The sequence below is a fragment of the Nanorana parkeri genome, unplaced genomic scaffold (genome assembly GCF_000935625.1).
Source record: "Nanorana parkeri isolate BGI_ZX_2015 unplaced genomic scaffold, ASM93562v1 scaffold181, whole genome shotgun sequence".
Classification (NCBI taxonomy): Eukaryota; Metazoa; Chordata; class Amphibia; order Anura; family Dicroglossidae; genus Nanorana; species Nanorana parkeri.
The window spans coordinates 1,789,696-1,801,108 of record NW_017306449.1 but is presented as its reverse complement, the minus strand read 5'-3'; the positions used below and the strand labels follow the sequence as shown (position 1 = coordinate 1,801,108).

General features: G+C 43.1%; 1 protein-coding gene across 2 annotated transcripts in view; it reads right to left on the bottom strand.

Annotated features, from left to right (window-relative positions):
- The window catches only part of SLC13A5 (solute carrier family 13 member 5), a 51,494-nt gene that overhangs the window by 21,134 nt on the left and 18,947 nt on the right, over window positions 1-11,413 (bottom strand). For both annotated transcript variants that reach the window (XM_018555033.1, XM_018555034.1), the window contains exons 2-3: window positions 2,605-2,733; window positions 722-858 (exon numbers count right to left, since the gene is read on the bottom strand). In XM_018555033.1, the coding sequence (XP_018410535.1) occupies window positions 722-858; window positions 2,605-2,733 (266 nt within the window). The remainder of the gene's footprint in view (window positions 1-721; window positions 859-2,604; window positions 2,734-11,413) is intronic.

The window sequence follows — 11,413 nt, the reverse complement described above, 5'->3', positions numbered from 1 at the left end:
TGAAGGGTGACTCCTAGTGTGAGAGGCTGGACTGTTGTTAAGGGGGGCTCCTGATTTGAAGGGGTAATCTGATGTGAAGATGGAATCACAATTTTTGTGTTTTTGCATGGGGCCCACCTTAAAATCATTTTAGACTGGGGTGCCTCAAGATTTTGCATGCTTTTAAAGGGTGTCGTGACGAAAAAACGGTTGATTAACGCTGCTCTAGCAGATTGTCTGGGGCCCAGCTGCAGGGGGACCCAAGACTGCCATAATGAAATACCCAGTCGACAATAGCCTATGGAAAAGGTGGCTCTTTCAGATTTTAGAACTACGTACTGTATGCTGAAGTGCTAGTTCATGTTTTAGTAAGTGCTATTTGCATTAGTTCTAAACTCCCAGCATATACTATTCTGTTCTAACATCAGCATTGTAATAGGAATACATACTAGAGTTGCTTTTGATAATGTATTTTTAAAAATCCTTTTTTTATAATGAGTGCTGCCTTCCCTCTGCCCAACAAGGAGGCATGCTATGTGAGGCACAAAGTGCATTGTGGAAGTACATCCTATGGGCATCTTCAATAAGTAATGTAGATTGAAAGATTTTGTAATGATGTTACTATGAGAATCCTGCCCTATATTGTTACAATATCAACTGAATCTGTGCTTTTCACCTACAAATACAGTAATAATATAAGAGATAACAGTAGCAATATCACTGATAACTATATTAGCCTTACAAAGGTGGTCTAACTCCAACAATGAGCAGAACCTTCAGTGCTATCCTCTTGTGTAGGTTCCAGTGTTCCACCGCCACGGCTACTATTAATCCTCCCACAAACAGCATGTTGGTGTCCTTCAGGTACTGCATACACACCTAGCAAAACACCATCAATAAACTGTTACATCGCATTAAACACAAGAGACAGGAGACATGAACAATGGCAAAACGTGTCAGTGATGGGAACTTTCATTTAAAACAACTTTCCCAATATCTGCAGCTAAAGGTCAAAATAACAGAACAAGTGAATAGTTGATGTTATGATTCCTATTGCTGTGGACTTCCCTTTCACATCCTGAGATTTCACTTCATACCAAAAATCATTAGTAAATCTAATGCTGTACAGACAGTAAGATTTAGGCTGGTACATTCACATAAGATTCTACACTTTAGATGGATTTCAAAATGTTGTCTGTGTAACAGTTGGAACAAATGGATTAAAGTTAATGGAAAGAAATGTGGGTTTCCTCATCTGCAAACATTGCTACATAGCTTTCATCTGTTTAAAATGCACGTGATTTTATTAGTAAAGTAGAACTGAAGCCAAAACTTTTTTCTTAGTTTTGGATAGAGTAAGGGAGGGTTATAACTAGGTATGCAGCGATACCGGTTTTTCCGCTATCAAGTACCGATATTTTTTTTTTCAGTACTTGCAGACACCGAATACTGATACTGGAAGTCCCAATAAAGAAGGCGGGCAGTGTGTAATAACTCGCCGCCTGGCTTCCTGATTAGCCGGAAAGCTGGCCAGCGTGAAATGACTCGAGAAGCCGCCCTTATGTTCCCTTGTCAAAAGGTGATGAGGAAGCATGAAGCCAGCTTTCTGGCCAATCAGGAAGCCGGGGGCGGATCATTACCCGCCCCCTGTCTTCCTGATTGGCCGAGAAGCCAGCCAAATGCTCCCTGGTGATGAGGGAGCATGAAGCCAGCTTTGCGGCCAAACAGGAAGCCAGGCAGCTTGTAATGACTTGCCACCCGGCTTCCTAATACTGGAGGTTTCAGTAACATTTCTAAAATATGCCCCTTCTTAACCAATGACACAACCAAAACATTTATTCACTCACTTGTTGACTATTGCAATTCCCTTGGCTTTGGCCTACCTCTACACAGGCTATCCGCACTTCAGTCAATCATAAATGCTGCTCCACCTTAACAACTGCTCAGTGTCTGCCACCCCTCTCTGCCAATCCCTCCACTGGCTTCCAATCGCCCATAACATACAAAGCCATTTGCGTCTCCGCCCCGAGCTACATCGCCAACTTTATCTCACGACACCACACAAATCGTCTTTTTCGCTCCTCCTTGGACCTCCTGCTCTCTGGACCCCCTCAACATCACCTCTCATGTTCACCTCCAGGACTTCCAGGACTTCTCCAGAGCCTATCCTCTGTAACTCCCCATGCCAATCTATCCCGCTATCTCCTACTCTGCCTTTAGGGGATCCCTGAAAACTCTTCTATTTAGGGAAGGCTATCCCACCTGTACCTATCAACTAAACTTTTAACTTCTCCATTAACTCACTCCCTATAGTTGCTACCTTTGGTATCACTTGCACCTCCCTTTTACACTTTAAGCTCTCACGAGCAGGACCCTCCTAACCCCCTTGTCTTGGTTACTGTAACTGTACTGTCTTTCTTTATTTTGTAAAGCACTGTACAAACTGTTGGCACTAGATTAATCCTTTAAAATAATAATATTAAAATTATTGAAAATAATAACATTACGCCTCATAGATATGAAAATATGAGCACTGCTATGTTCATATCCATGGTAACCCTATAAATGGATAAACATAACAGTAGACGTCTGGGGGAAGCAAGAGTAACACATGTCTAATGTTACCTGTTTTGATTCTAGAATTCCAAACATTGGGAAGAGCAGAACTGGTAGCAAAGCTGTGATTGCAAGGGGGATAACCTCCGTACACCAGAAAACAGCCATGAGGATAATGGCATAGGCACAACTGGCTTCCTGAAAAAGACACACAAACAGAAAAACAAAGATGTCACGTCATATATATAATACACACATTGTTCTTTAGTGCAACTGATTTACTTGTTTTATCCATTTTTTTACTTCTGACACAAGTGGGTGAATATGGCTAAAATTATATATTATCTAATCCAAACTACTTTGCTCTTGTCTTAGTGGCTCAGAGACACTATCAATCAATTACAGTATTTACAAAGAATGTAATATAATCTACTTATTTTGGGTATTCGAGCTTGTGTAGCCTTTGTCATTTTAGCAGTTTATATAGGACGCAGCAAATGCAGAATACATCAATAGAGCAAATTCAGAATCTGGATCCAGTTACTTCATTTTTGGAACTTTCCCTAAGACAAGGTTACCACACTGACATCAATTCCCGTATTTCTGTTTTGAAACAAAATAAATACTATCAAGGTGACATCATATTTCTTATCTGCCAAGTAGGCAACTATGACCTCCAGTACAACTTCTAAATCTGCATGCACATTAATCGTTGATCTCAAATCTTACTAAAAGAAAAAGTGAACCTGTGTGCAAATATATAGTAGTAAGCTAAGATAGCCGATGGTAAAAGCTGTCTTTACATGCCTTTTGTATAACAGCTCAGTGATCTCCCCTCCACCGCAATATCAACACTTCCTCCATATTGGAGATTGGCCACTCCATAATCTCGGATTTGGTCAACTCCTCGGCAATTCCTCGGCATTTGAATTTGGACAACAGGCCAATTATGAAACAAATTTACTCAACTAAATTGTTAACAACCCATAAAGCTTTGAATAGGCTTTGAACCACAACCAACAGACTTAGAAGAGCCAGTAATGGAGGGAGTTGGATAATCCATCTCACACACTATAAAAAGGGGGGCTCAGAGAGGCTGGCAATTTTTTTACACACTTGTATCTGAGAGTTTGATAGAAAATAACCATCAGTGGGACAGTTTAAATGAGAAAAAACTGTCTGAAATGAGGAGGTATGAAGCATCGGCAAGCATTTTCCTACTAGAATTAAAAGCATTAGCCCTCAGATGATGCAGCTGTGAAAAAATTGGCCAGCTGCAAGACACTTTTGCATCAACGAGGACAACCTCAGTGAACTGCTGAAAAATTCTATCTGCTGGTCATCACAGGCCTAGTACTGCTTAGGGAAACGTGTCACTGCTAGTACTACATGAAAAAATGTCTCTTATTTTTCTTTAAGTTTAAACTAAAGGAATGCCCTACTTTTACCATGAAGAAAATTCAGGTTTCACATCTCAGATTAAAAAAAAATCACATGACATTTGGTACACTTCCCACTGTATAAAAAACAAGGCCCTACAAATAGCTAGAATTGACAATCAAGATTTTCCTCCCATAGGCTTCAATGTAATTCAGCACAAGTTTGAATTGCCTGAACATCAAACAGGATTCACCGAACGTCTGGGTTAAAACCTCTGTCCGTTCTTTTTATTCATAGCTGTATCCCTTCTAAAGAAACTGAAGCTCTCTTTTCTCTTTTTTCATTCTGGTAACTGAAAGCAACTGGAAATCCAGGAGGTTGATTTACTAAAGGCAGATAAGCTGTTCACTTTGGATAGGATTAGAAGTTAATTAATTTGAGAAACATTTTCTATTTTATTCTTATTTATTATATAGCGATGACAATTTACGCAGCGCTTTACACAGTGCACATTCACATCTGTCCCTGCCCTCAAGGAGTTTACAATCTTAAACTGGCCATACATTATAGATTATCTGCAGATTTTCTATGGTCAAATGGGAAAAGTGCAACAGATTCCTCCATCTACGCCAATCTGTGTGGATGGAGGAATCTCCCGCTGAGCCAAGCTTCAGTATCTTGCTGGTTGGCCCCGCTGGCTGTCAAAATACCTGAACAATCTAATTGGTTGCAGGTAATCCTTTGTCCTAATTCTCAGTCAATAATAGACACATTTTGTTTACCATAAAAGCAAACATCCTGTGAACAAAACAGATTAAATAAAGCACTCTAAATACATATTCTGAGTGTGAAAGTATTGTTGTGCAATAAAAACCAATGCTGTGACTAATGAAATTGATTTGAGATGGGTTTTCAAAACTATGTTTACAACTAAGTACAATTATGTACAAAAAAAGGAGGCTGTATTTGAGCTCTTTGAGGCCTCGTTCACAGTAGACACAGTGCGTTCTGGACCGAACGCACTGCGGCCGCCTCACTATGTTGTGGGGCAGGAGTGGGTGTGGCGGTCCATTGAAGTAAATTGCACCGTAGCCACGCCCTCCAGCCACAACGTGATCGGCAGCACGGGAACGCAAGGCACATCAATGCCTACAGTCCAGTCCGGTCCTAACAAAATGCTGCAAGCACTATTTTGTTCAGACCGGACCGCAGGCATATGATGCAGTGCGTTCCGGCCATAATCGGCAGTGGTTCTCAACTTGTGTAACCTCATGACCCACATTTGTCTTTGGTCATTAAGTTGCGACCCATTTTGCAGGGAACTGGAACGCATGGTATTGAGGTACAGACATTCTCACACTCTCACACACACCTACACACTCCAAAAATAAGTTTTTTTTTCTTTTTTTTAAAGATCTACCCAGTCTCTTCACCTTACGAGAACTGGAGTGGATCCTCAGCCTGGTGTCCAGTGTGGGCTGTTGTGCTGTGACAGAGCTCCATCCATATGTGCATTGCTTGTACAGCTCCCTTGCATGCCCTGTAGAGGAGCCAGAATGTGGCGTCACTCTGGTCCAGGCACCTTTACACATGACGGAGCTGTAAGCACTGCACATATGGATGGAGCTCCCTCGCGGCCATACCCCCAGCCCACCCCACCTCAAGCTGACACTCGGTGCCAGGCAGTATATTTTGACTGGCTGCTGCTAGGCACGAGAACTGACAGTGCTACTTTAGGGGCAGGCTGCAGAGTCTCTTACCTAGCACAGTGGAAGGCCTGAGGTGACCCACAGAACACGGGGTCGTGACCCACCAGTTGAGGACCACGGGTTAAGAGTAGAAATCTCATTGAGTTATAAGAAAGGCCACAGTTTGGGTTACAGGCCATAGTATACAGTCACCTAACATGAACCTGTACAACCCCTGCATGACAAATGCAGGAAAGGCACATAAAGGAATTTTGAGCTTGAATATGCTGAACTGTATGTAAAGCCAAAACCATTTTTCAGTTTTGAATAGAGTAGGGAATGATTATGATACTTTGTTGTCTGTATCCCATCAGGGAGATTTCTCTTTACTTCCTATCGCAGAGACACAGCAGGAAGTAAGAGGAGACCTCCCCGAAGCAAGGAGATATCCCCTCTTAGACTAGACTTACTTTACCAGAAAAGGTTTGCCCATTGGAAGATCTCACCTCCTGTTCTTTTGGCAACTCAAACATTTTGGATTTCCTGTCACTTTCTATACTGGAGACAATGATCACCTGGACAAAGAGAAAGGGTGGATCTCCCCAGTGGTGACACAGACAGCTATAAAAACCTGATAAAGGGTCTAACCCTTTCCCCACTATTTCAAAAACTTAAAACAAGTTTTGGTTTAACATACTCTAAACAGTTTGTATAGTATGTAAGCCAGGGGTGGAACTACCTGCGGTGCAGCTGGTGTGGCCGCCCCAGGGCCCAAGGCTGGGGGGCCCACTGACAGGGGAGGAGGCCGGGGCTGGGGTCCAGCACCGCTGGTCCAGCAGCAGAGGAGGCCGGCCCCAGCACTGCTGGTCTGGCGGCAGAGGAGGGCGGACCCAGCAGCGCCAAGTCTGGCAGTGAAGGAGGTCGGGCCTCAGCAGCGCTGGTCCAGTGGCAGAGGAGGCCAGCAGCGGCAGGTAAGGAGCAGGTGACCAGCCCACGTGAGACCCTGCAGAGGCCACCATAGAGAGTCTCCGTGGGCTGTGCAGGATCTATGGTGGGCTACGTGGGGTCTCAGGTAGGCTGGTCAGGGTCTCAGGTGGGCTCTGCAGTATCTCCGGTGGGCTCTTCGAGGCCTCAGGTGGGTCCAGAGTCCAGTGTGTTGCTATGTCCAGAGTCCAGTGCATTGTTATATCCAGAGTCCAGTGTGTTGCTATGTCCAGAGTCCAGTATATTGCTATACAGTGCGTTGCTAAGTCCAGAGTCCAGTGCGGGGTTAAGTCCAGAGTCCTGTACGTTGCTAAGTCCAGAATCCAATTAATTTACTGTTCTGCATTGCTGTATAATGTATTGCTGGGATTTGTAGTCCCCCTACAGCCAGTGCCATTCTGCATTAGAGTGCAAGCTCCTCTGTACAGAAAGTAATGTGACTTGCTCAGTGTTCTGAGCACTGTGGTATATGCCAGAGCTATATAAATGTATAATAAGAGTGTAAGCTGGTGCAGAGACCGCCAGGTGGATTGGGGGGCCAGTGAGATCAGCACCCGCCCCCCTTGGTAGGGGGGGGGGTCTCCCAAGATAAAATCTTGCAACAGGGCCCTTTATTCCTTAGGTCCGCCACTGACGTAAGTCATCTAGCCTCTATTTGGATGATCTTGAAAATTACTGATTCCTGGGCAAGTAGCAAGTGAAGATTTCCAGCACTCGCAGAATAACGTTAAATTTTAGTGATTTACTGAAGAAAAACGTCACATGTATTAATCAGCCAACGGCTCTCTTCCTCGGGGCAACATAGTGACAACATAAAGTGACATTTTTCTTCAATAAATCACTAAGATTGAACGTTATTCTGCGAGTGTTGGTGATTTTCACTTTCTACATGCTTGATGTGCATGGCTATCTGTGGCTATCACTACGAGCACCACTGTTACTAAAGGTCATGACCGCTGTAAGGAGTGCAGAGACACATCTGAACACTTTGTAGTTCCTGGGCAAATCATGGTTTATTATGATCGAAGAGGATATCCTCCTGGATCATTGCCTATTCTAAAAAGGAAACTATTGCAGCTTCAGTAATGTTTATTACATGACATGAGATGGTTTGAAGGGAAACCTTGGAAAGAAAGTTACATCAGAAAATACCCTTTGTTTTCTGAATGACACCAGATGATTGGAAGCTCTATTGTGTTCAAATCAAGTTTATTAAATTACCAGCCACACTAACACATTAACATATAACGTTGGAACATAAAAAGGAAGGGGAACACAGCACCCCCCAAAAAAAAGAGGTGGGAGGGGGAGAGAGAGGGAGGGGGTATGTATGGAGAGCTCAAGGAAGCTTACTTAATATCATATTAGTGCCTTTCTGTAATCATTCTTAAAATAAAAAGACCCTATGTCCATATCTTCCAAAAACTAGAAAAAAATATTAATTAGCAAAAGTGGTCACTGATACTGTAAAATTTTCAGAGTCCTGGAAGCAGTTCCATATTTCCCAGACTTGCCTATACAGCTCACTGTGATCAGAGTCCATAGCTACTAATTTCTCCATATGTGCGATTTTGCTCAGACTATTCAACCACTCCATAATAGGAGGGGCGCGGGCCGACTTCCAGTGCCTCGCAATAGTCTGCCGTACCGCAAAGAGGAAAAAACGTAAAACCAATTTTTTAGCTTTCGATATTGAATCCCGGAACAAAGACAGTAGAGTAAGGTGGATGATTACACCCTAGTAAAGGGCTGTCTGGGGGGGAGGGGGGCTTTGTCCCCCTGTCTGCTGGAGTGAAACCCAAATGCGTCGTCAGTGTATAGTCCAGGTCAAGGCAGGCAGCAAGTATCATAAACGGGAAGTCAAGCCAGGGGTCGATAACAAGGAGATAAAAATAGTAGGGAAGGAAGGCAGGAAACAGGTAAACAGGAGATAATGCTTTGTAGCTGCTCTAGGTATGGCAGAATAACTCAGCAACAAGTCTTGGCTCTGGCTGGAATTTAAACTCAGCAGGGACCAGAAAGGTCCTCGTTGAGGACGAGGGATCGTTGTCGTTGCCCCTCGTAGTCAGGGCAATGAGGAAGCTACAAATCCTCAAATCCAGCATCCTCAACGCAGCCACCGCTGGGCACCGAATCACCCTAGGAAAGACCCTACAATCTCCACCGTGCCCGCCGCACCCAGGTAAGGGGGCACCCCTGGTCCCACGACAAGGGGTGAAATGCATTGGAGGGAAGTCATGGTGAAGTTGTGAAGTATGAATGCTCCATCCTATATGCTTCCTGAATTGGTGACTACTGTACTGTCTGCCCTTAATAATAATGTGTTTTTACTTAATTATTTTTTTTTCTACTGCTTTCTCCTTTGAATACTATGGTAAGTAAACGTACACTTTGCCATGTGCACAGCCTCTTCTCCTTTAGTAACCCCAGAGTTTCATATATGATGAAATCTTGGGTGCACCCACACCTACATGCATTAATCAGAGGGCTGTATATTGGTCATTGTTATTGTGTTATTGCTGGCTGGAAAAGCATAACACCACCAAATGACACAGACAATAAATTGGTTTTGCCTTCTCTCCCATATGCTAATTAGTTGTTAATTCAATTCTACTTTGTTTACCTTGGATACAGCTAAGTTTTGCCAATGTTTTTCACACTTAAAGCTAAACTCCATGTATAATGTATTCAGACATCCCAACCAGAAAAAAAATAATTTTAGGGAGGTGCCTTTTTCATTTCAGGGAGGTACATTATCCCCTTCCCCCCTCATACGAGGGGGAGCAGGGGAGAGAGCACCTACCTGAAATGATGGCAGATAGCATAGGAGCTAATGCTATTCCCCTGCTATCTGCTGTTTCAGCTACCGTCCGAATAAAAAACAAACAAACAACAAATAGCAGGAGAATGAATAGCTAGTCTGCTATTGACGATTCAAATTGCAATAGCCAATAGCAGGCTGGCTAGTGCACCCGGCCACTGCTGCTGTCAATCAGCAGAGGAGGACCTGGAGGAGAACATCCTAGCCTAGCTATTAATTCCCATGCTGTCTGTTTTTTTTTTAAGTTGGCCATACACCTGCAGATTTTCTATGGTTAGATGGGAAAAGTGCAACAGATTCCTCCATCGACGCTAAACTGTGTGGATGGAGGAATCTCAAACTGGGCCAAGCTTCAGTATCTTGCTGGTCGGCCTCGCTGGCTCTTAAAACACCTGAACAATGTCTGCACCCAATCAGATTGTTCAGGTATTTTGAGAGCCAGCAGGGGCCGACTAGCAAGATGCTGAAGCTTAGCCCATCGGTAGATTCCTCCATCCACACAGTTTAGCATAGATGGAGGAACCTGTTGCACTTTCCATCAGACCATAGAAAATCTGCAGATAATCTATAGGTGTGTGGCCAGCTTTACTCTGACGGCGGCCGGCAGTTGATGTAAAAAAAAACAGATAGCAGAGGATCCCGGAAAAGTTTACTCTGCTCGAGCCTTGTCAGGATAAAACGTTTCTCTCCTGTGTGTCAGGGAGCCACTATCTTATAACGGGAGACTCCCGGGAATGACCGGGAGAGTTGAGATGTCTGTATATTATAAATACTTAAATTGGTCCAGCTTAGCTTAATGTAAGTATGCAAATGTCATACCTGAGCAGCCCATGGGGATCTTGTGAAGCACTGTAGTAGCTGGAGCTATTACAGTGCTGGCAGCGATCTTTCGGGTCCTGTTTAAGCTTGTGATGAGCGGCTTCCCCTCTTCTCTGAAAACACAGGGGGTTTCTCAGTCGGCACAGCGGTCATTCTGAGAATATATTCATATGTTATACCTGGAGTTCAACTTTAAGCTGGCCACACACTGATCAAATTTCGGCCATTTCCTGCTGAATCGGATGAAATTCAATCTGTGGATTGCACTTCTCTCACTATCCGACTTGACAAAAGCCAATTTTTCAAATTACATTTGTCAAAGGAGCAGAGTGGACAACTTTTAAGACACCTAATGGGATGTTTAAGAAGAACAAGTTTGTCTCCTCTGCTATGCACTAGGTACTTATTCATATTAAGCCCTCCTGTGACAGATTGGGCAACACATTGGTGGAAAGATGATGGAGCCCATCCAACCAGAGACCATTCTATGGCTTACTGAACTTTGTACGTCATCATTACTCTTTGAGTTCAACTATAAATGTCATAGACTAAGCTAAATAAATATATTGTAAGAAGCCACGTGTAATTCGCTGGAAGATGACTTTGTACATGTATAAGTCACATGTTGCTCAAACATCCAGACTTGTCACTGTCACACCTTTACGCCTTAATTCCCAAACCTCTACTGGATTATATGTACCAGCTTGTTAAAGGTTATATAAATAACACACTTACAGACAAACTATCATTTTATGTTTTTCAGACACAGAGCAAACACATATTAAATGTTAGTGCAAAGGTAACTTCTCACTAACAGCCACTTTAAAGAATAAATTAGTTAGCATTTTTTTTTGTAGAATCTCTTCTTTAGTAAATTTGAACTGCTGTCAGCAATCTTTTGAGATCATCCCTTAAAGTCTTTTAGGTCCAGCATATTAATAATTTCCTGTCTAGGGGACTGGACAACAATGGCTACTCTCCCCTTAGCAGGGTGACCGGTCCCCTCACCAGCCCTGTGCAGTAAAATCAGGATATTGCTAACGTCATTACACCAGCATGAAAGGGAACAGTGGGCAAAACTATGATAATAGAGCTTGAACTTCATGACTGTAAATATTCACCTGAGACCCAAAAGAGAAATAAAGGCAAAAAACTCCAGCTTTAATCATATTTTTATATATATATA